Genomic DNA, 25,709 nt, shown 5'->3' on the forward strand with positions numbered 1-25,709 from the left:
AATATATGCAAATCAGATGTCTCCAAAGTTATGCCTTTTCTCCAACAATACCAAACAAGGCAGTCAAAGGGTTAGGTTTAAAATTTACTTTAAAAAGTACAGAAAAAGTTTGGAATACTTCCTTCCAGTATTTTTCAAGACTCGGACATGTCCAAAACATATGGATTAGTGAAACCTCTCCATTGTTACATCTATCACAATAGGGAGATATATCTGGATAAAAACAAGATCGCTTGTCTTTGGACATGTGGGCCCTGTGAACCACTTTAAATTGTAGGAGGGAGTGCCGAGCACATAGTGATGAAGTGTTAACAATTCCTATGAGCCATGATAAGAACTTATCAGATGTAATTTCTAATTTGAAACCTTTCATAATGGCTCAATATCCAATATTTATAGTATGTTGTTGAGAATAAGAGAGGTTCCTTTAGACAAAATTAAAGATGCCTGGGAACAAGATTTACGGATTTCAATTTTTGAGGAGACTTGAAATGAAACTTTTAAATAAGAATTGTACTTCTCATATAAAAATATATAATATAAAACTACCTAAACAGTCTCAGAGCATTTTATTGAAAGAATTTTGGCTAGATGCTCTAAAGTCAAGTATTCCTGAGTAAAGGGTGATTGATATGTTACCTTGGGTGTTGTGAAATTTTGAAGCATTTCTTTCTTTTATTTGCTATAGGTAACAGGTACAGGATATAATGGAAAGGGGAATGTGCATTTATTATCTACTGGAGAAGTCGTAAAGGCATTTTCCAATGTGTCTGTAGGAAAACTAGTTGAAGTAAGTTGTTTAAAATGCTCTGTTTGGTTGTTTCTATTACTAAGGTGCAAGACTGATCTTCGTTGTCCATGCTAAGCTGCCATTGTTGGCAGAGGTGTCAAGTATGGAATTAATGTGCTAAAAAGATTCCCACAGATTTTCAGGCCACATCTATAGAGAGGAATAAAGAGTTATGTTTTTGGCTGAGACCCTTCATCAGGACTCATCAATTGTGATGAAGGGACTCAGCCTGAAATGTTGACTCTATCTTCCTCTCTTTAGATACCGCCTGATCTGCTGAGTTCCTCCATGTGTGTGTGTGAACTTACAGCATCTGCAAGATCTCCTGTATTTATGTTCCATGTGAAGTTCTCTCTGAAAGTTAGACCTAGGTGTTGTCCCAGAGTGTAATACAATCTATCGGGACCCAAAATTAGGAGTAGGGCTTTCAGTGAGTGAGTGTAGCATTTTCATCTATGTATTGATGGAAGTGAACACTTCCCCCAACCAAAATTGTTTGCGTTCTGAAAACTAATGAAAGAAAAAAAGTTTTATGTTTTAATTAAGGACTGGTTCTGAGGCCATTATATTGAGGAATCTGTGGCCTTCATACAGCATAGTGACACAAATGATTCTCAGTGTCACCTGATCTGAATTGCTTTTGATAAAGAATAGCAGTAATATAGGGGTTTCAGTAGGGCAGCTGAGAAGTCCACCTTCTCAGTAATCTGAGAGACGTAGAGCACAGAGAAGGTCCATTGACCCAGCAAGTGCATGCTGACAATAAAGCAGCCATTTACATCAATCCTTCATCAGCCCCATTTTATTCTCCCCACATTCACATCAATTCCTCACGCCACCCTCCTCCTGCAAGATTCTATCACTTCTCAGCATGCATGGGGCAATTTATAGTGGCAAGTTAACCTGCTGGCCTGCAATTCTTTGGGATATGAGCGGAATCTGATCGCCTAGAGAAAACCCTTGCAAAGGGAGAATGGGTAAGCTTCACCCAGATGACATCTGGTCACTGGACCTGTAAAGGAGTAGCTCTTCGAGCTGCCCTGTGCTGAGTGCATGTGTTACTACATTTACAGTCAAATAAAGTGTATTATTTCAACATGTTTTAACATTAATAGCTAACCCGTGCTGAACACTTGTTTGTCATAGGCTGGATGTTTATGCAACAATGCTGCGATTACCAAAGACTCCTTTATAGGACAACCAACAGAAGGAGCCTTAATTGCACTTGCAATGAAGGTAAAGCTGAAGTAATTTTAATTTTAATGCTTTATCCGAGACAAGCTTTCAACTCCACATCAGAAAGTGCAGCTGAATCATTAGCATAAGTTGGAAGATCAGAACCTTGATAGGTGAAGGACACAGCTGTTTGCCAAAACTTAAGTGTTTTACAATCACCATCTTGATGTGAACTGCACTGAAGAGCAGAACACCACAAACAAGGGCAAATGGCCACGAAGTTGGTTGATTTAACCCTCTTGGAAAAATAGATATGCAATAGCTAAATAGTTCTGAATCAGAATTGGAATCAGACTTATTAACACTGACATACATCATGAAATCCATTGTTTGTGGCAATATTACAATGCAATACATTTTAAAATTTACTATAAGTTACATTAAGAAATATATAAAGAAATAAATAATTTTTAAAAAGCAAAATAGTGAGGTAATCTTCATGGGCCGTTCAGAAACCTGATGGCAGAGCTGTTCGAAAAGCACGGAGTGGGAACCCTCAGTTCCCTGTACCTCCTCCCTGTTGGTAGTCATGAGAAGAGAGAATGTCCTGGATGGTGAAGTTCCTTAGTGATGGATGCAGCTTTCTTGAGTTACCACCTTTTGAAGATGTCCTTGTTAGTGGGAGTCTTCTTCCTGTGATTTAGCTGGTTGAGTTTGCATCCCTCCACAGCTTTATTCGATTCTGCGCATCGGAGTGAGGTGAGAAAGTGGTGGAATTGGGTAACCAATCGGCTGTCCGTCACTGATAAGGAGGTAGTTTGCAATGTTTATCAGCAAGTTGTAATCAAGTTTACTGATGATGTACAGCTTGGTGAAAGTATGGACTGTGAGGAGGATGCATGGGGGGGGATATGGAGAGATTAAGGGAGGCAAGGACAAGACAGATAATGTGAAACAATGTGGAAAATATATAAAATCATTCACTTTGCTAGAAAAAATGGGTGGAGCATTTATTCAAGTAGTAACTGATTGAAAGCTATTGAGAGGAACACAGATCAGTTCAACTTAATAAGTCAACTCTTGGCTCCCACCTCCAAATTATTGATGTGGCCCAATTTAAAGTCATAAGCAAACTTGTGATGTATTTATGTTCCTTGACCAAATGGTATATGAGACCCAGTCACTGATCCCTGTGGTTTCCTATTAGTTACTGCCAAAAATTCCTTCACTGTTTTGTCTTTCAAACATTTTTCAACCTAGGCCGATGTATTACCCCCATTAATATGCTCCTTAATTTTGCACACTGATTTTTATGTGGAAAATCCATGTACTATACTTCACATCTTAAATGTTTCCAAGCATACTCATGAATGCTTTTTCTTTGCTTATTTTTGTTTTGAGTGACATTTTCACTCAATATAAATCTGAAAGAAAATTGCTTCACTATCACTGAAGAATCTTGATTTTAAAGTAAAATAGTTTGCATTTTACATTAAAGATGGACCTGGATCAGGCTGGGCAGAGTTATACAAGGAAGAAGGAATATCCGTTTAGTTCAGAAAAAAAATGGATGGCTGTTAAATGTGTCCACAAAGATCAGGTGGGAGCTATCTTGGTGTGGAAATTCTAATATGTATGCTGTTTTAAAACATGTCTAAGTCAGCGGTAACCTTGTTATGTGATTTAAAGGAAAATGAAGAATTGTTTTTCATGAAAGGTGCATATGAGGCAGTTATTCAGTATTGTACCAAGTATAACCTCGGTGGCACGTCAATACCACTCACACCACAACAGTGTGCTGTATACCTTCAACAACAAGCAAAGCTGGGAGCAGAGGGCCTTCGTGGTAAGATCTTGAGTTTTGCCAAATCTTCTAATCCAACGTGTGTAGTTTTATATTTTAAATTCTATTGCATTGTGTGTCATAATATAGTGCAAGTGTCAAATGTAAATTTCTGCTGTTTTTCTTTAGTATGTTATTGTAATGTTGTTAGTGCAAAACTGTCAAATATATTTTCATCTATGTTCTGCCAAGATTAAAGGTAAATCTTATTCTAAAAATGGGATGGTTTGAACCATATTAGAGATTATATAACAGTATATCTGGGACAGGAATTAAACCCACTTCATCTCCATTCAAATTGTAATGTAGCCAAAATAGCACAAGGTAATCATGGATCATTACAGCCAACATTTTTACATTTTTACAGCTGCACAGACCAACCGTTGCTCTAAGCACAAAATTTTTACATGCCAACAAACTGCTCAGCACTACTTAAAAGTTTTTTTGTAATAGACATACTTTGGATATTTAGAATGAAAACTGAAAAATCACATACTTTTGACTTTATTAACTTAAGGTTATCATGAAATATAGTACATCAAAGAAAATATTTAATATTTCATAAACTCAAGCAGTCAAAACAACTGACAGACACAATGGCAAAAAGTAAAATGTTTTGACTAGACAGCATCAGCATTCAGTGGGCTGATAGTTTATTAACAATGAGCTACTGACTTCCATTGTGGGTTTATTGTTACAATTTGTAACAGTGCTGCAACCTGAAAAACTGACAATACAAATGCATTGAAGCTCTAAAATGTTTTCAAGTAAAAGCTGTGGTATGTTTATTGCTTAGAAAACATATAGACTATATTCAAAGTTTAAAAGAAATATCTTTTCAGTATACATACTCATCACCAGGTACAACCCTGAAATCCCTTTTCCTGTGGTCATACTCTGCAAATCAATAGAACAGTAACTGTAACCAGGATCAATGAGCAACGAACTGTGCAAATGCAAATATAGATAAATAGCAAGATATATAGATAGCAAGATCAATAGCATGAAATAACAAGATAAAGAGTCCATAATGTGAGATCATGGTTGTGGGAACATCAGAAATAGAATGTATAGTTATCCTCTTTTGCTTAAGAGCCTGTTGGCTGAGGGGTAGTAACTGTTCTTGAACCTGGTGGTCTGACTCCTGAGGCACCTGTACCTTCTATCTGATGGCAGCAGCCAGAAAAGAGCATGGTGTGGATCTTTAATGAATGTCGCTTTTCTATGACAACATTTCAAGTAGATATGCTCAATGGCCTGGCAGTCTTTCCCCATGATGTACTGGGCCGAATCCACTACGTTTTGTAGGATTTTCTGCTCAAAAGCATTGGCATTCACAATCCAGGCAAAACTGCAGCCGGTCAATGCACTTCCCACACAGTCTTAGAAGTTGGTCAAGTATATTCATTAACATAACTAATTACAGGGTGTTTCACAGTTGCATTAATCCAGATGACAAAATTATATTAACATTGTTAAAGAAAATTCTCGCTGTGTGTCTAAGCACAAAATTTATACATGCCAACAAACTGCTTAGCACTAAAAAGTTTTTTGTAATAGACGTACTTTGAATATTTAGAATGAAAACTGAAAAATAGCCATGTAGCTTAGAGGAAATAGTGGTTTCAGCAGACAAGTTCATTATTAAAAACTTATATTGACAGATGACCTCCATTTTAAGCAATTATCCTTAATTTATCTCAAAAGACCTAAACTGTGGAGAACTGTGGAGGAATGTGAAGGATTGAATCCATGAGGTTTGTGAACAGGACAAAGATGCAATAGTCCCACTCCCAAGCCCAAATACCTTGCCTTTATGAGCACCTTTTGTGATCTCTCTACACTTGAGACCTTTAACCACCATTGAACTCACTGTCCTAACACCAAATCTTCCTCTCAATAACCTATTTGCAAACTCTCTCCCTTCATAATCCTATGAAGGCCTCGTCTCACACCTGCTGATAAGGTAGCTTGTTTACAGGATTTTCCTTTGACTGCGAGCCAGCAGTTAAATTCTGCAGCAGATTTGGAAAATCGGTTTGGATTAACGAAGACCCAGGCTAGAATTCAGGCCAACTTTTTTTTTATCCAGAGGGTGGTGAATCTATGGGATTTGTTGCCATGGGCTGCAGTGGAGGCCAAGTCATTGGCCTTAAGGCAGAGATTGACAGGTATCTAAGTAGCCAGGGCATCAAAGGTTATGGTAAGAAGGCGGGGGAGTGGGACTAAATTGGAGAATGGATGAGCTCATGATAAAATGGCGGAGCAGACTCAATGGGCCGAATGGCTGACTTCTGCTCGTTTGTCTTATGGTCTTATGTTTTAAACAATGGATGTGTGTGTTTCAAACCTTGATTAATTATCATTATAAACCATCCAGGGCAGGTAGTATATGATATCAATAATTATTGATCCCAAGTGGAAATTCATGCTCTCGTATTGTATTTGGTCAATATTACCACATGTACCAAGATACCATGAAATGCTAGTCTTGCATACTGTTCATACAGGTCATGGGCCAAATGGCCTAATTGTCCCCTATGTTTTAAGATCAAATAATTAAAGAGCACTGAGGTAAACAAAGTAAAGCAATAACAATGTAGAATGAAGTGTAACAGCTACCGATAAAGGTCTTAGAGGTGTAGATTCTGAGGTCAAGAGTCTGTCTAATCGTACTATTGGACCATTTAATAGTCTTATTATTACAGTGGGGTAGAATCTGTCCTTGTGCCGGGTGGTCTATGTTTTCAGGCTTCTGTATCTTTTGCCCAATGATTATTTTTTTCTCCATGATGCAGGATATATGTACATTAAAAGATCAAGACTGGTATTAATTGTCAGTTTCCTGTTTGTTCTTTCCAGTGCTTACACTAGCCTCTGGGCATGAATTAGGTGAACTTAACTTCTTGGGATTTATTGGCATTATTGACCCACCGAGAACTGGAGTCAAAGCAGCAATTCAAATGCTTCAGAGTTCAGGAATTGCTGTTAAGATGGTCACTGGAGACTCCATGGCAACAGCCATCTCTATAGGTACAATGAATTTTGGCCTATTTTGCTCTTGAGTAACCAATTATTCTGTCTATCTTCTTTTCCAAGTTTCAAAGGTACATTTAATGTCAGAGGAATGTATACAATATACATCCTGAAATGCTTTTTCTTTGTAACCATCCATGAGAACAGAGGGATGTCCCCAAAGAATGAATGATAGTTAAATGTTAGAACCCCAAAGTACCCCCCAGCTTCCCCCCCCCATGCGTAAGCAGCAGCAAAGCAACGATCCCCCCCTCCCCCACCAGCAAAAAAAAGCATTGGCACTTGCCCCCGAGCACTCAAGTGTGCAGCAAAGCAACAGCAAAGGCATAGACTTGCAGTGCCCCAAAGGATACTTGTTCACCTGGTATTCAATATACAAACACCTCGCTGATTTACGATGTTAAAAGTCCATTGCCTCACTTTTTCCGAGCCCTGAGCCCAAAGTTCTCAGGTTACTGGGCACACAGCCAGCAACGTTCCATCTCCCATGACACACCGATTTCCTGCCAGGACACCGACCTTTGGTCTGCCCGTCCCCGGAGCCCCAAGATCCTGGAACTCCAAAGGCAAGCTAATCTCATAGGCTGCATCCTTTGCATATCGAATAACGTGAAACCCCCGAAAACAGGTCCCATTCCTGCAAAGAACTGAAGTCAGCGTGTAACTCCAGGTCTTCAAAAGAACCCTGAAAGTGGAAAATAGAGATATTAACAAAGGAAGTAGAGCTGTTTCCGAAGATGCAAGCAAAGGAGTTGCTGTTGGGCAGCATTGTCTCCTCCTAAGCTTGCCTTTAGGTTTAATGCAGTTGTATTGAAGTGTGTGCTGCTCTAACGCCTGACAGAATTCAAAGCAACAACAAGTTTTACATTTTATACCCATTACAATTTATAAGTTTTTGTTTATCATTCTGTTTTTACTGTGGCAAATAGAAAATAAAGCTAAGAGTCTGAAAAGGATGAGTGGCATCATATGCTTTCTAGCAGGGATATACCATGTTGGTCCTCAGCATTGTCCAGTAGTAACCAATTGTTCCATTGGTTTAGCACTGGACAATCTCTTTATGTTCATTCATGAAATGAAAACACTGCTGAAAAGGCCAAACATTTATTGCCCATCACCCAATGCCCTTGAGAAGATGACAAGGACAACCTCCTTGTACCACATGATGAAAGTATATTTGAATAAGCTGCTTGGATAGTGAGTTCCGTTATGTGGACACGGTGTTGAGGATTGATCAGCAGTATTTTTTCTGAGTTGAAGGATAAGTGACTTGGTTAGGAACCAAAAGGAAGTGATTTTCCTTTTGGCTGTTTGTTCCTCTTGAACGAAGATGCTGTTGAAGACTTGGTGATTTACGGCACTGAATTATGCTGTCATAATGACCCCAGGGTGTATGAAGAGAATGTTCGGAGTGCAAGATGGGAAGGTTATCAAGATGCTTTATCCTGGATAGTGTGAAAATTCTCAAATCTTGGCTTATGTTCAAGCTCTATATTATATGCTTTTGATTTTTAAAAAGAAGTGTAATTACTGAACTGATAGGACCTGTGATATGGGACTAGTTAATGAATGCAGATTACTTCATTTAACACAAACACAGCTGTTATCAAATTTGAAATGCTGGAAACTATCATTCATTGTAGCCATAATTTGGTTCCCTGTGACAGAGTAATAAACTTCCATCCAATCAACAAGTCTTTATTTTCTCCTTTGTGGTGCTTTGTACGCTCCTGCATGTAATGAAGCATGTAGTTTCTGGATGTTCTTGGACTATACTGACATTTTTCATATAACTTTTATGCTGCTTTAGGTCATTTAAATTAGTAATAATTTTAAGTGGATGTTGAGTAGAACTTCAGTTATACCATTAAAACACAAAATTATTCTTCGTGGGCTACTTAAACTGTAATAGAGCTGAGACATTCAATAAATCACTGAATCCAATAAAGGAGAATAATCACAGCAGGCTAAATAGCTCCATTTATCCTCAACCTTTCCCTATCAACAAAAAAAAAGTTTGCTCCACTTGGTGCTTTATTATTGTAATGATTTTTTATTGTAATGATTAAGCTGCTGAATAACATGCTCATGGTCAATGAATAATGTACCATATTACTTAATCATATTTCTAATATAATGATTGAGGTTTGGGGCTAGCAGGCTTTCAGTCATATTTCTCATTTCCCCCATAAAATCCAGTCTACTGTGACTTTGAGTTTCCTCCTGTCATTAACCTGGACAATTTACTCTCTCTCCATAGACCCTGCCTAACCTTCTAAGTATTTGCAACATGACATTTCTATCTTTGTGGTGCTGCCAGATGTTTGCTTTGGAGTAGTAAATTGAAGCAAAGTAAATAATTTGAACAATGATATTTAAATGAAGTAGTCCATGTTGTAAAATATAACCCCAAAGTATAGCTGGAAATAATCGCTTTCAACTGCATATGCTCATACAGGGAAAAGTATAGGAATTTACAATGATGATATGGAGGTTATGTCTGGGGAGCAGTTGGATCAAACAAGTGATGAGGATCTTTCCCGTTTGGTCATGAAGGTATGATGCTGACTCGAAGTTACTCTAAATTTAATTTCTTTAAGATAATATAAAGTCACTTCCTTAGTTGTATATTCCCCTTTAATAAATATCCAAAATTTGATTAAACATGAGTTTATTTTTCAACATTACAAATAAAGTCGTTTAGTGTTGTAGCCTCCAGGGTCTTGGCACTGCTGTTTTAATGAATTTTAGCAGTATGGTTAAGCATCAAGATAGTTTCTCATAACACTTCCAGCAATTCCCCCCCCCGCAAAACAAACACCCCCCCCCCTTCTCCTTCATCATGACTTAGAGTGCAGTTTCACTAATTACTTTCTATCTCACCTATAAGCAGTGCAGCTGAGATCTAATTAGCACTATTAATTCAGGTCCCCTGCTGGTGCATGCAGCAATTAGTGCAAGTGTCATACAATAGTCCTGATAATCACCTGACATCTAGGTTTACATCATACAAATATGAGCTGAATCTGCACTGCCTTCTCTGCTTGTTTTTGATTGATGCAGTTACACTGGGATCTTGTCACACCCCACCAATATAATTCTCATTTTATTACACATTTTGAAATAAAACATTAAAACTGTAGAAATAGCATTTTGTGGCAATTATCTTAAAAACTAAAGTATTTGCTTTTTTCTCCTCTCTCTCCTGCACATTCCTCCCCATTCCCTCTGTTTCCACTTCCAGGTTGCTGTATTCTTCCGAACAAGTCCAAAACACAAGCAGAATATTGTAAAGGTATTAACCTCTTCATAATGTATATTGTAAAAATGTGTTCTTTCACACTTTCTAAATGTATTAGTCCACTATCTTGAATGACACAAAACCACTGTAATGGTAAGGTAATTGAAACTGCTACTAATAGAAGCTATTCGAGATGTCCTTCGGATATCAGCCGATATTGTTTAAACTTGATGTGCGTGTTGGTTGACCAGTAAAATATGCAACCGTTTACATCTTTCCATGATGCTCTACAGGCTCTCCAGAACAATAATGCAGTGGTGGGGATGACAGGAGATGGTGTGAACGATGCTGTTGCTCTCAAGTCTGCAGATATTGGAATTGTCATGAGAGGAACCGGAAGTGATGTCAGTAAGGAAGCGGCAGGCATGATTCTACTGGACGATGACTTCACATCTATTTTGTAAGTATTCTTGCGGTTCTGCTTAACAACTTCTCAAAATGTTAGCAATAGCATGCAAATTATTAATTACTGTAAGCTTTTACATAATGTGTGTAGTGTTTGTACATTTTGATTTACTTTATAGGTCTTTATTTTAGAAATGCAGAGTAAAATTTCTCTTGCTAAAGTGGTTAATGAGATTCCTGTGCAATGCCTGAGCATAGACTGTAAGCTCAAAGATGAAAACAGCTATTATTATACACTAGAAGGGGCTTCCTGCTCTTTTACATAGAAAACCATGTTAAAATGTGAAAGAGGAGGGGAAATCTAAACAAATACTAAAATTTATATAATCATTTCCATGAAATGGAATAACCTGGCAAGCCATTATTTTGTAGGTCAGCAGTGGAGGAAGGCAAAGGAATATTCTACAACATTAAAAACTTTGTGATGTTCCAACTGAGTACGTGAGTATAAATTTAGCTATTTAATAGACACTAACCTGTCTTTGTAGATTACACCATTGTCAAACATCTGTCTAAAATTTAAATGCTTTGTTTTAAATATGCAGGAGTATTTCAGCATTGGGTATGATTGCTCTATCGACTATATTCGACTTGCCAAATCCACTAAATGCAATGCAGATTCTGTGGATCAACATCATTATGGATGGGCCTCCAGCTCAAAGGTAGGGTCATTGTTAGTTACCCCAATTTTGTATTGAAGGCATGATCCATATCTGCGGGGCTGTACAGTTGGAAACATATTTCATTATCTATGTGTCAAGGGTGAAATTAGTTACTTAAATTTCTTTATACTCAATTTATAACTTGGGCTTAATTGTCTATGCTCAAATGAAATTGACCATTAGAGCACTACAGCACAAAAACAAGCCATTAGGGCCTTCTTGTCTGTGACAAACTATTATTTTGTCAAGTCTTATTCATCTGCACCTGGACCATAGCCTGTCATATATCCTTCCTGTCCATGTACTTACCCAAACTTCTTTTAAATGTTGAAATCGAACCCACAGTCACAACTTCGAATGGCAGCTCGTTCCACACTCTCATCACCCTCTGAGTAAAGATGTTCCCCTTAAACATTTCACCTTTCATCCTTAAGCCATGGCCCCTAGTTCTCATCTCACTCAATCTCTGGTGGGCAGTAGGTTCAGTACCATGTGCATCCACATCTTGAACACACTCAACTGAATCAAATACCTCAGACTTTTTCTGCACTTGTCCAATTTATACACCCCTTGTAGTAGCTACCTGAACAAACCAACACCACTGCCAGAGACCAAATTAGGGAGTTAATCCAGTATGATGCACTTTCTGATCCAACTCTGTAATAACGTTCAACATCGAAGAAATACATCTAATCCTTTATTAAACAATTAGCAAAACAAACTATCTTGAAGAAATATTAAGCGTACCTAAGGGACAAACAAGGAGTTATCACACCCAGTCCCTAACTCTAACTGACTAACTAAATCAGGAACACGTAACCAAACTCTTTGCTTTCATCACACCCCCATCCATGTGACTATCCTAATGAACATAATAAATGGGTAACACAGAATACAATGCAGATAGAAAACTGATGCATGGCTTCTACACCCCTCATAATTTATACCTTTATCAAATCTCTCCCCATTCGAATATGCTTCAGGGAACAGAATCTTAACTTATTCAACCTTTTTCTATAACTTGGGTCTTTCTATAGGCAAATAGTCACCCCAACAACTCAGGAGACAGGTGAGTGGGTAACAGTCAGGAGAGGGAAGGGCAAGAGTTGGATACTAGAGAACACCCTTGTGGCTGTCCCCCTTAACAATAAGTACTCCTGCTTGAGTACTGTTGGGGGGGCCTACCTGGAGGAAGCAGCAGTTGCCATGACTCTGGCCTTGTGGCTCAGAAGGGTAGGGAAAGGAAGAAGGAAGCACTAATAGGGGCTGTATTGTTAGACAGGTGATTCTGTGGATGCAGGAAAGAAACACAGATGGTAGTTTGCCTTGCAGGTGCCAAGGTCTGAGATGATCCTGATCATGTCCAAGATATCCTGAAGCAGGAAGGTGAACAGCCAGCGGTCATGGTACCTATTGGTACCAATTACATGGGTAGGAAAAGGGAGGAGGTAGGAGGTCCAGAAAACAGACCATAGGGAGTTAGGAAGTTAGTTGAGAAGCAGGACCACAAAGGTAGTAATCTCAGGATTACAGCCTGTGCCATGCGAAAGTGAGTATAGGAATAGAATGAGTGGACGATAAATGCTTGGCTGAGGGATTGGAGCAGGGGGGCAGGGATTCAGATTTCTGGATCATTGGGACCTCTTTTGGGGCAGGTGTGACCTGTACAAAAAGGAAGGGCTACACTTGAATCCGAGGGGGACCAATATTCTGGCAGGGAGGTTTGCTAAGGCTATTGGGGAGAGTTTAAACTAGAATTGCTGGGGGTTGGGAACTGAACTGAAAAAACAGAGGAAAAGGCAGTTGGCTCACAAATAGAGAGAGCTTGGAGACAGTGTGAAAGGGAGGTGATAGAGAAGGGATGCGCTCAGACTAATGGTTTGAGATGTGTCTATTTTAACACAGGAAGCATCATGAACAAAGTGGATAAGCTTAGAGCGTGGATCAGTACTTGTAGCTATGATGTTGTGGTCATTACAGAGACTTGGATGGCTCAGGGGCAGGAATGGCTACTTAAAGTGCCAGGCTTTAGATGTTTCATAAAGGACAGGGTGGGAGGCAAAAGAGGTGGGGGCATGACACTGCTGATCAGAGGTAGTGTCATGGCTGCAGCAAGAAGAAAATCATGGAGGGATTGTCCACTGAGTCTCTGTGGGTGGAAGTTAGATACAGGAAGGGGTCAATAACTCGACTGGATGTTTTTTATAGACCATCTAATAGTAACAGGGACATCGAGGAGCAGATAGGGAGACCGATTCTGGAAAGGTGTAATAATAACAGGTTTGTCATGGTGGGAGATGTTAATTTCCCAAATATTGATTGGCATCTCCCTTAGGGCAAGCGGATAAGATGGGATGGAGTTTGTTAGGTGTGTTCAGGAAGGTTTCCTGACACAATACATAGATAAGCCTACAAGAGGCGAGTCTGTACTTGATCGGATATTGGGAAATGAACCTAGTCAGGTGTCGGGTCTCTAAGTGGGAGAGCATTTTGGAGATGGTGATGAGAATTCTATCTCCTTTACCATAGCATTGGAGAGGGATAGGAAGAGACAAGTTAGGAAAGTGTTTAATTGGAGTAAGGGGAAATATGAAGCCATCAGGCAGGAACTTGGAAGCATAAATTGGGAACAGATTTTCTCAGGGACACGTACGGCAGATATGTGGCAAATGTTTAGGGGATATTTGCGTGACGTTCTGCATAGGTGTGTTCCAATGTGATAGGGAAAGGATGGTAGGGTACAGGAACCATGCTGTACAAAAGCTGTTGAAAATCTAGTCAAAGAGAAAAGAAAAGCTTACGAAAGTTTCGAAAAACTAGTTAATGATAGAGATCTAGAAGATTATAAGGCCAGCAGGAAGGAGCTTAAGAATGAAATTAGGAGAGTCAGAAGGGGACATGGGAAGGCTTTGGTGAGCAGGATTAAAGAAAACCCCAAGGCTTTCTACAAGCATGTGAAGAGTTAAGAGGATAAGACGCGAGAGAATAGGACCAATCAAGTGCGACAATGGAAAAGTGTGTATGGAACCGGAGGAGATGGCCCAGGTACTTAATTCACTATGGAAAAGCATCTTGGCGAACGTAGGGGTGGTTTACAGCAGATTGAAAAGCTTGAGCATGTAGATATTAAAAAAGAGGATGTGCTGGAGCTTTCGGAAAGCCTCAAGTTGGATAAGTCTCTAGGACTGGATGTTATGTACCACAGGCTACTGTGGGAGGTGAGGAAGGAGATTGCTGAGCCTCTAGCAATGATCTTTGCATCAACAATGGGGAAGGGGGAGGATCCAGAGGATTGGAGATTTGCAGATGTTGTTCCCTTATTCAAGAAAGAATGTAGGGATAGCCCAGGAAATTATAGACCAGTGAATCTTACTTCAGTGGTTGATAAGTTGACGGAAAACATTTGGAGAGGCATAGCTTTGTCAAAGGCAGGTCATGTCTTAAGAGCCTGATTGAATTTTTTGAGGATGTGACTAAACACATTGATGAAGGTAGAGCAGCAGATGTAGTGTATGTGGATTACAGCAAGGCATTTGATAAGGTACCCCATGCAAGGTTTATTGAGAAAGTAAGGAGGCATGGGATCCGAGGGGACCTTGATTTGTGGATCCATAATTGGCTTACCCACAGAAAGCAAATTGTGGTTGTAGTCGGGTCATATTCTGCATGGAGGTAGGTGGCCAGTGGTGTGTAATCTGTTCTGGGACCCCTTTTCTTCGTGATTTTCATAAATGACCTGGATAAGGAAGTGGAGTGATGGTTTAGTAAATTTTCTCATGACACAAAGGTTGGAGGTGTTGTGGATAGTGTGGAGGGTTGTCAAAGGTTACAGTGTGACATTGATAGGGTGCAGGACTGGACTGAGAAGTGGCAGATGGAGTTCAACCCAGTTAAGTGTAAGGTGGTTCATTCTGGTAGGTCAAATATGAAGGCAGAATATAGTATTAATGTTAAGACTCCTGGCAGTGTGAAGGATCAGAGGGGGAATCCATAGATCACTTAAAACGGATGCACAGGTTGACTGTGGTTAAAAAGGCATATGGTGCATTGGCCTTCATCAACCGCAGGATTGAGTTTAAGGGCCAAGAGGTAATGTTACAGCTATATAGGACCCTGGTCAGGCCCCTCTTAGAGTAGTGTTCAATTCTGGTTGTCTCACTATAGGAATGATGTGGAAACCATAGAAAGGGGGCCGAGGAGATTTACAAGGATGTTGTCTGGATTGGGGAGCATGCCTTATGAGAATAGATTGAGTGAACTCAGCCTTTTCTCCTTGGAATGACAGAGGATGAGAGGTGACTTGATAGAGGTATATAAGATGATGAGAGGCATTGATCGTGTGGATAGTCAGAGGCTTTTTCCAAGGTCTGAAGTGGTTGCCACAAGAGGGCACAGGTTTAAGGTGCTGGGGAGTAGGTACAGAAGAGATATCAGGGTTAAGTTTTTTACTCAGTGGTGAGTGCGTGGAATGGGCTGCTGGTAACAGTAGTGGCAGCGGATACGATAGGGTCGTTGAAGAGGCTTTTGGATAGGTACAAGGAGCCTAGAAAAATAGGGGGCTATGGGTAAGCCTAGTAATTTCTAAGGTAGGGACATGCTCGGCACAACTTCGTGGACCAAAGGGCTTGTATTGCGCTGTAGGTTTTCTATATTTCTATAACTTGCCTACTACTGACGTCAGGCTCACCAGCCTATAGTTATCAAACTCGTTCTTATAACCTTTCTTAAACAATGGAATAAGATCAGCTATCTTCCAATCTTTCAGAACCACACCCGTGACTAAGGAAGTTTTAAATACCTCAGCTAAGGCCCCTGTAATTTGTGCACTAGCCTTCCACAAGGGGGCACCTTATCAAGCCCTGGGGTTTTATCCACCCTAACCTACCTCAGAGCAGCAAGCACCACCTCCTCTGTCACCCTCATATGGCTCATGACATCACTGATGTTTTGCCTCACTTACCTCACCTGAATCATTTCATCATATGTGTTCTATGCTTTTGTCTTTACATTTTTTTCTTGAGTTTGTTTCTGCAACCTATTTTCTTGTAAAGAAGCAATCCAATCTTATTTACCTGTAGTCCGTGGAGCTCGATGCCCTTCCTTGTTATGCTTTTATTGTTCTGTGAGATTCCTCATTTAGTGCTCTTACTATAAACCCGTCTGTGTACTTTGGCATCATGTTAAGCACAGTCCATTGTGCTGTAGCTTTAAAGCTGAAGTTTAAAGATGAACTCAGATTACATAGGAAACCAGGGAACAGTAGCAGTTGAGTTTACTATTCCATTCAGTAAGATACAATAACTGTTAATCTGAACCTTATCGATTCACTTTCCTAACTAATCCCTATCATTCATGATTCCCTTAAGGTGGAGAAACTTGTCCCTCTCAGCTTTGTATGTACTAATGACTTGAGCAGGGTAGTGATCTTCAAAGATTCTGAATCTTCTGAAAGAATTGTGGGACGGCATGGTAGTGCAGCAGCTGGTGTACCTGGGTCAATTCCGCCATTTGCTGCGAGGAGTTTGTTTGTTACTATGTGGGTTTCCTCTGTTATTTTCACCATGTTCCAAAGGCATACAGATTAGTAGGATAATTAGTCGATGTGTAACTGGGTGGGCAGGAAGACCTGTTACTGTGCTGCCTCCAAATCAAGAAATTTCTCCTCATCCCTATCTTAATGAATAGACTTATTCTAAAATTATGCTCACTAGGTCTTGATTCACCATCCAGGAGAAATATTCTCACAATATCACCTCTATCAAGCCCTTTAATAGTCTTATAGACCACCGTAGAATCACCTCTTTCTCTGCAAAACTCCATGCAGCATGGGCCTATTCTTAACGATCCTTCAAAATATTCTAACCTAACACTGCTGTACAAATATCAAGTAAAACCTACAGGAAGAGTAAACACTGGACTTAGAAATAAAAGTACACTTGAGATGTTCCAAGTCATTGTGTCAAGTCAAGTTTGTTGCCTTGTGCACAGGTAGAGTGAAGTACAGTATAGATCCAACAAAAACTTGCTTTCAGCAGCTTCATGGGCATGTAAATTCAGACAACACAGAACAGAAATCCTTCCACTTCTGCTTCCAATCATGGTCTACAATCATGATTGTTCTTAGCAAATTTTTCTACAGAAGTGGCTTGCCATTGCCTTCTTCTGGCAGTGTCTTTGCCATTATCAACACTCTTCAGAGGCTGTCTGCCGGGGGCCAGTGGTCACATAACAGGGAGTTATGATATAACTCATACGACCATCCACTACACCTGCTCCCATGGCTTCACACGACTGTGCTTCGGTGGGGAAGGGGGTAGTGCGAAGCAGATGCTGCATCTAATCCAAGGGAGACCTGCAGCTAGTGAAGGGAAGGAGCACCTTACGCATCCTTTGGTATCTCTACCCAGCCACGCACTATGCAAGATAATGAGAGAAAAAGACTGTGCAAAACAAGACATCAGTGCAAGTCAGTTCAAGAACCTCATGGTAATGTAGAACCGTACAGCACAAGGACAGGCCCTTCGGTCCACAATGATGCACCAAATGTATTAAACCAGAAATTAAAGGCCTAACTAAACTAAACTAGTGGAATTTAAGGGGGGGGTTATATGTGAGGCAGGGTTTGAGGGTCAGCACAACATTGTGGGCTGAAGGGCCTGTAATGTGCTGTACTATTCTATTCTATGTTCTATCCCCTCTGCCTACAAAATGTCCATACTTTTGTATTCTCTGCACATTTCTGTGCCTATGTAAAAGCATCTTAGATGCCTCTGTCGTATTTCCCTCTACTATCACAACTCCAGGCACCCACCACTCTGTGCTAATATTTTAAAAATTGCCCCACACTTCTCTTACACCCTTTTGTCTTAAATATATGTTCTCCAATATTGGACATTTCATCCCTGGTAAAAAGATACAGTCTATCTGTGTTTCTCATAATTTTTAAATCTCCACCAGATCTCTTCTCAGCCTCTATTGCTGCAGAGAAAACAACCTAAGTTTGTCCAACCTCTCCTAATAGCACATGGCCTCTAATCCAGGCAGCACCCTGGTAATCCCCTTCTGCACCTTATCCAAGGCCTTTATGGGCATCCTATGGGGCAATCAGTTGAATCAATAATCCAGATGCAGTGTAACTAATTTTATAATGCTGCAATGTCACTTCCCAACTCTCGAACCCAGCATCTCAACTGATACAAACAAGTTAGACTTAGACCCCAGATTCCCTCTAAAGTGTTAGGAAAATAGCTGTTCCTGAACCTGGTGGTGTGGGAATTAAGGTTTCAGATACCAGTGTAAATACTATTATATATGAAGTGAAATGTATAATCACCTATTTCATTGCGATAAGGTCTTCCCTTCCATTGAGCACATCTACATGGAGCGCTGTCACAATAAAGCAGCATCCATCATCAGGGACCCCATTACCCAGGTCATGATCTCTTCTTGCTGCTGCCATCAGGATGATGATACAGGAGCTTTAGAACTCTCACTACTAGGCTCAGGAATAATTATTACCCCTCAATCATCAGGTTCTTGAACTAGTGTGGATACTGTCACTCAACTTCACATGCCCCTACAGTGAACAGTTCTCACAACCTAAGGACTCCTCATCCCGTGCTCTTGATATTTATTGTTTATTTCTTTTTTCTCTTTCTTTTTGTATTTGCATGGTTTGTTATCTTTTGCATATTGGTTGTCTGTCTGGCCTTTTGGGTGTAGTCTTTTGTTGATTCTATTGGTTCTTGGGGTTACTGAGTATGCCCACAAGAAAATGAATCTCAGGGCTGCATAGGGTGACAGACATGAACTTTGATAATAAATGTACTTTGAACTCTGGACTTCACAATCTAATGCTTATGGCCTTGCACCTTAAGGTCTGCCTGCACAGCACTTGGTAATTGTAACAATGTTTTCTGCAGTTTCTAATTGTGTTTGCCTTGTTTTAACTTGAGGTACCAATGTGATGAAATGATCTCTATGGGTGACATTTCACTGCACCTCAGTACTTGTGAAAAGATGTCAGTTTAGATCGGGGTGGCGATCCTTTTACATTCCATACAACTATTGTAGCCCCATTCAATTCTTGTAAAAACATGTTAATATAGACATATTTAGCATTTTTACATGAGATATTGATTTAATATAAAAACAAGATAAACATTACTTGCCTTAATGAGAAGAAGAAGAAGAAGAATAGCCCTTAACTCGGCAGTGGAGTTATCGGGGCACCGTCTTTTGACGGTGTTTTCGTAACAAGCTATTCTTGTTTTTAAGAGGCCAAGTTGCTCAACCCAACTTGGATTCAAACTCAGGAATGTTCGTTCCGGAGTCTGACACTGATATTATACCAGCAAGTGGGACTTACCTTAATGAGACTTTTAACAAATATATTTTGTCTTCTTTTAATTTCTTCCTTTTTCTTAATCACATTTTCTTTCTGTAACTCAGACCCAAGCACTAGCTTCAGTTTTCCTTCTATTTCACTCTGATATTGTGTTTTATAGTGTCTATTAAGATCATGTCTTCTATTATGTAAGAAAGTGTTTTCAAAAACAATGCACAATGGTTTTCCTGACGGACCCGCTGTAAATAAGAACTAATTTTCCCTCTGTTCATTGAATTCACTATCACTTTCTGCTTTTCTTTTGCACTGTGATGGGTAACTGAATGTAAAAACAAGGCTTAATTTTTGAAAAAGTACAAAACTGCAAATGTTCACAAAGGATGAACAAAGCACAACTCCACAGCGCACGAGTGTCAATTGTAAAGTGACTGGCAAAAACCTGCGACGCACCGCTGGTACAGACTCAATTACTTTTCTACAAATTGGTTTTTGGTTAATACTTTTTGCATGAGTAGGTTTACTTTTTTAATTATTATCACTGATGTGCAGTGTGCCGCTTCTAATCATCCAATGCACCACTTTTGGTGCATGCACCATGGGTTGGCCATCCCTGGTTTAGATCATTCAGCTCATTGACTCTGTACCAGACCTCGGAGAAATCCCACCATCCCTTCCATTTCTCATATACTCAATATACATTTCTACCAAAGAATTAATAATTCTGGTTGACTACAGAGCATCCAAATGAGTAGAAAATAAATAAAGTTTTTTTTTCATTCCAGATTCCAGCATTTGCAGTCTTGTGTCTCTCTAAGAATTAACCCTGGTGTATATGCATTTGGCTGGTAATTTATTTCTGCTCTTCTTTCAACAGCTTGGGTGTTGAACCAGTTGATAAGAATGCAATTAAACAGCCTCCAAGAAATATGAATGACTCTATTCTGAATAAGAGCCTAATTATGAAAATATTATTCTCATCAGTTATAATGATGAGTGGTACCCTTTTTGTTTACTGGAAAGAGGTGTGTACAATTACAAACTTTAATAAATAATCTATTATTAACTGCCTGAATCACAATCAAATAATCTATGTTCGTGCTTCCTCTATTCAATCAAAGTTTAAAAGTTAAAGCCTTATAGGCTCATCAGGCTGGTTCTTATGCCAGTTTCTGTGGTGTGAAGCAACTGAGAGTACAAGACGCCCCCCCCACCCTCCAGATAGGATGCCCCTCTATCACGAGGCTGACCCCCAGCATTTTGCCGGTACCCATTTTCAGCTAGGTGGACTAGACCAATGTGTGGTTAAGTGCCTTGCTCAACACAACACACCATCTTGGCTGAATTTCGAACTCACGACCTTCAGATCACTAGTCCAACACCTGAACCACTTGGCCACGTGCCACCTACAAAATGTAACTTGTTCATTATTATTTTTGGGAATGATAACTCACTTGTAAATTGAGAAGTGAAAAAGTGCCGATATTTTTCAGAATCCAGTGTGTTCTGTGCCATTGTACAGTGGAGGCCACACTAAAATGCTCCCATTGATTTTACAATGTGCCTAGTTCCCAGCTGTGCTTTTACATCATGTAAAATCAGAATCTGGTTTATTATTTATTTATTTGCTTTTGTTTCTTTGTTTATTTACCACTGCAGCAGTGAGTAGACCTTTTGGGCCATGCCACCCCAGCAACAGCAATTAATCCTAACCTAATCATGGCCCGCCCGATGTGTGGACGATGCAAAGCACTCTTTGCTTTTATTTCAGTCTCTAATTTCTTCCTATATTTCAGTCTACCTGAAAGATTGAGATGAGTGGTAGTTTTAAAGAGCATTAGCTGGAAAGAGTGAAGAAAGGGCCTGAGGATATTGCCAGGCCTAGAGGGCCCGAGTTATAGGGAGAAGGTTTGTCATGTTAGGTCTTCATTTCTTGGAGCACAAGAGAATGGGGATAACCTTATAGAAATGTTTAAAATTATGAGAGGGTTAGATAAGGTGGATGATAGGGTAGGCAAGACCAAAACTAGGGAGCATGGAGCATGCATTCGTCTCCCTCTCTCTCACACAGAGGGAAGTGAATGCATGGAACGAGCTGCCAGAGGAAGTGATTGAGGTAGCTACAATACTATCATTTAAGAAGCACTAGGATAGGACTTGGAGGGATATGGGACAAATGCAGGAAATTGGGACTAGCTGGGTAGGCACCATGGTTGACAAAGGCTTGTTGGACTGAAAGGCCTGTATCCATGCTGTATTGCTCTATGCCTCTATTAATTTTATGGTTATTTAACCTTAAATCTTTCATTTTATTTAAAATAGCTTCCAGAAGGGAAGATTTCCTCAAGGACCACAACCATGGCATTCACCTGTTTCGTCTTCTTCGATATGTTCAATGCTCTAAGTTGCCGCTCACAGGTACTACTAGGCAATACCTAATTATTTTGGAATTGATTTGTGTAAATTTTAAGTGTCAGTTTTTAGTGGAAGCACTTGCCACCAAAGTCTGCATTCATGTCCTAATCTTATGACAACCAAACTCTAAGCTGGCGTATTACCAAGGAAGGAGCCACCTTTTGGGTGACAAGTCAAACCAAGACCACACCTGCACTTTCACATGCAAGTGAAGTATTGGATCATATTATACCATTTGGTTTTTGCTCCTTTTTGTTTTAGGGTATGGTTTAGCCAGCTATGTCAGCTTTTATTGTCCATCCCTAGTTGAACTGTGAAGGAGGTGGTGAGCCCCCATTTCAATCACCGCAGTCCATCAGCTGAAGGCACCAATGCTAAGGTGTTGCATAAGGAGTTCCAGGACTAAAGCGAGCAAAAATGAAATGACAGTAATAGTAAATGGTTTGTGAATAGGGGAGTACGCTAGTGGTGGTGTTACCGTGCATGTGCTCTCCTTACTGCAGCGTGGCACTACTTGGAACACTTGACCCAGACTTGCGAAGTTGAGAGAATGGAACTGCCCCAGTGTGATGGTTCTTCTGCTTTAAATACTCTCCCACTCAGGTTTCCTGTCATTGTTAGATACGATAGACATCATCACTAGCGTAGTGATTAGCGCAACACTTTACACCAGACAATCCCCAATCGGGGCTGAATGTAATGAGTTTCTATATTCTCCCCGTGACCACATGCATTTCCTCCAGATGCTCCGGTTTCATCCCCTATTCCCAAGACGTACAGCTGGGGTTAGTAAGTTGTGGGCATGCTAGTTCAGCACTGGAAGCGTGGTGATGCTCACAGGCTGGCCTCAGCACTCTCCTCTGGCTGTGTTGGTCATTGACACAAAATGATATTTCAATGTACCTGTGTCATGTGGAGCTAATTGCTCTCTGTGCTTCAGGTTGCAGGTTTGGGAAGTGCTTTCAAATTAGTGGCACTAGATTTTGTAGATTTTGTAAGCCCGAGGTGTAGGGAGCGACTGTTATTGTCGTTCAATGAGATGTTAGTAAGCTGCTTTGATCTGATTGTGTTGTGCTTCTAATAAATTGCAGACTCATTCACAGTCCTGATTTGTACCGTGTAGATGGAAAAAAGGCTTTGGTCTGAAAGCGAGTCAATTGCTGTAGGATTCCCAAACTCTGACTGGCATTTGCAACCACAGTGATGTAGTTGGTCCAGTTGAGCAATATCCCAGTAAGATATATGGCAATGGTAATTCAATTGAAAGGCCAGGGGTACGTTGTTGGACTCTTTTTACATTGAAGATTGTTATTGCCTGCCACTTGAATGAAACTGATAACATCCTTACAAAGCAGATTTTCGGAAGTAAATACAAAATGCACGTGGGTCTTAGCACTGTGTTATAATGATTCGCATAATTTGAACTAATTTTGTTCTCATTTCTAGACAAAATCAATATGTGAAATAGGCCTATTCCGTAACCGTGCATTTACTTACACGGTGCTTGGCTCACTTCTTGGGCAAATAGCTGTCATCTACTTCCCACCTCTACAACGAGTCTTCCAAACAGAGAACCTTGGGCCACTTGGTATGTAATTGGAGGGTTTTTATTGCATATTCAAGTTTATTTACATTCAAAATTTTATTTTACAGAAGAATGTTGCCTATTTTTACATCTCTGTTCAGTGAGCATAATCTAGCTATTATTGTACTTAAGTTGTTTCCATTAAAGTTATTTTTTTTTATTCAGCAATCCAGGGACAGCTTCTTACCCTCTGCCATCTGATTCCTTTTCAAATCTTTTTATTATTATTATTCAAAAATAACACAGGTACATCGAAGCAACAGCACTTACAATGCCTCAAAAGAAATTATCTTAAAGATTGAAAATTTTGTGAATAAAAAAAGCCATTGAGGGCACAACCCCAGAGCCATGCTTCATACAGAAAGCTTCTAAAAATAAACATCAAACTGCCCACAAGAAAGAAAGATATATCCAAAAAAATTTACATTTAGATCATGGAGGAAATCTATCAGTTAACTGAAATGATAATAATGAGTAAATGAGTGCCATCTCTTCTCAAAATCAAATAAAGGTTCAAAGGTTCAACTTCTAATTTTCTCCAAGCTAAGACACAGCATCACTTGAGAGAACCATTGTGACAAAGTAGGAGCTGATATATCCTTCCATTTCAACAAGATGGCCCTCCTAGCTATCAATGTAACAAACACAATAACATGTTGGTCAGACACAGAAATACCATGGATATTTTGAGGAATTATTTCAAAAGGCAGTCTATTTATTAGGTTATAAGTTGATTCTGAGTGCTTTAGAAATTGTCAAAAAGACTGACTTCCAAAACTGTTTTAATATAGAACATGACCAGAACGTATGTGTCAGTGTAGCTATCTCAGTTTTACATCTATCACAATAATTGTCAACATTGGGAAATATTTTAGAGAGTCTCTCCTTTGTCACCTGGTAACGATGTACAATTTTAAATTGAATCAGTGAATGACTAGCACAGATTGAAGAACAGTTAACCAGCTTCAGAATCCGTGTCCAATCCTCTCATATAAAAGTCAAATTGAGTTCCTTCTCCCAATTGTGTTTAATTTTAAGTAAAGGACGCTTATCCCTTGTAATAATAAATTATAAATTTCTTCATGGACATTGAAGCTTTGGACACTACCTCACTTTTTTAATATACAGTATTTGTTTTTGCACATTTTTAATCTATTCTATATGCGTAATTGATTTACTTGTTAATTTATTATGTTTTATTTTATTCATTATTATTTTTCCTCTCTCTCTGCTAGATTATACATTGCATTGAACTGTTGCTGCTAAGTTAATAAATTTCACATCACATGCCGGTGATAATAAACCTGATTCTGATTCCTTGGCAGAGTGTTTCATTTTTTAAATACCAGAAAATAAAGCAATCAGTTTGAAAGTGGTTATTGTCTATAGGGATGGGATATGAATGCTAGGTTAATTTTCCACCATTATTTTAGTAAATATGGAAAAATTATTCCACCATTATTCTAGTAAATATGGAAACTTAGCTTAGAAAAATAGAGGGCTGTGGATAAACCTAGTAATCTCTAAGGTAGGGACGTGTTTGGCACAACTTTGTGGGTCGAAGGGCCTGTATTGTGCTGTAGGTTTTTTTATGTTTCTATGTACAAAGTGCAACAAACAGAATGGCCCACTCATACTACTAAATGTAGAAGAAAATAACATTTGGAGATTAATTATGCAAGTTAAAACGGAATCTTTATTATATTGTGGTACACTGAAAGGTTTTTAGTCACACCTCTGTCCAGCAACTAAGTTTCAGACTGTACAATAATTTTCAAAGTTTATTTATCCTGTCCTGAGAGAATATATACATTATTATAAATAACTGGGTCTAAAATACAATTAAAGCAAGAATCTACTGAACATTCTGGTTATTTTTAAGAGCTAATCAGATTGATTGCATTCTTAATCTTTTATAGATCTGCTATTCTTGACTGGCTTGGCCTCTTCGGTGTTCTTTGCTCTGGAGCTACTGAAGCTCATTGAAAGGATATGGCTGGCAGCTACTGAAAAGAAAACTAGTCCAAATTGATAAGTCATCCACATAAATTGGAATGTAAATACACATTATAGGACCGTACACCTCCATTTTATGAAACTTAGCAAGGTTTGTGAAATGTAATGCTGATTGACATAAAGACATGTTCTACTG

At 39.4% G+C, this 25,709-nt stretch overlaps 2 protein-coding genes across 5 annotated transcripts in view; one reads left to right on the top strand and one right to left on the bottom strand.

The window, feature by feature from the left end:
* LOC132406986 (calcium-transporting ATPase type 2C member 2-like) overlaps nucleotides 1-25,617 on the top strand; it is a 73,451-nt gene extending 47,834 nt beyond the window's left edge. The window contains exons 14-27 of one of the 3 annotated variants that reach the window (XM_059993166.1): nucleotides 689-790; nucleotides 1,937-2,026; nucleotides 3,465-3,566; nucleotides 3,656-3,812; nucleotides 6,672-6,842; nucleotides 9,304-9,401; nucleotides 10,090-10,140; nucleotides 10,380-10,546; nucleotides 10,924-10,992; nucleotides 11,097-11,213; nucleotides 20,435-20,582; nucleotides 21,880-21,975; nucleotides 23,419-23,560; nucleotides 25,477-25,617. In XM_059993166.1, coding sequence (XP_059849149.1) covers nucleotides 689-790; nucleotides 1,937-2,026; nucleotides 3,465-3,566; nucleotides 3,656-3,812; nucleotides 6,672-6,842; nucleotides 9,304-9,401; nucleotides 10,090-10,140; nucleotides 10,380-10,546; nucleotides 10,924-10,992; nucleotides 11,097-11,213; nucleotides 20,435-20,582; nucleotides 21,880-21,975; nucleotides 23,419-23,560; nucleotides 25,477-25,589 — 1,623 coding nt within the window. In that variant the 3' untranslated portion in view covers nucleotides 25,590-25,617. Of the gene's footprint in view, nucleotides 1-688; nucleotides 791-1,936; nucleotides 2,027-3,464; nucleotides 3,567-3,655; nucleotides 3,813-6,671; nucleotides 6,843-9,303; nucleotides 9,402-10,089; nucleotides 10,141-10,379; nucleotides 10,547-10,923; nucleotides 10,993-11,096; nucleotides 11,214-20,434; nucleotides 20,583-21,879; nucleotides 21,976-23,418; nucleotides 23,561-25,476 lie in introns of those variants that run through there. The other 2 variants (XM_059993167.1, XR_009516327.1) reach the window with 2 other exon arrangements.
* Nucleotides 1-25,709, bottom strand: part of meak7 (MTOR associated protein, eak-7 homolog) — a 106,178-nt gene that overhangs the window by 22,987 nt on the left and 57,482 nt on the right. The window lies entirely within an intron of this gene.

Source organism: Hypanus sabinus, chromosome 17 (genome assembly GCF_030144855.1).
Source record: "Hypanus sabinus isolate sHypSab1 chromosome 17, sHypSab1.hap1, whole genome shotgun sequence".
In the NCBI taxonomy this organism is placed as follows: Eukaryota; Metazoa; Chordata; class Chondrichthyes; order Myliobatiformes; family Dasyatidae; genus Hypanus; species Hypanus sabinus.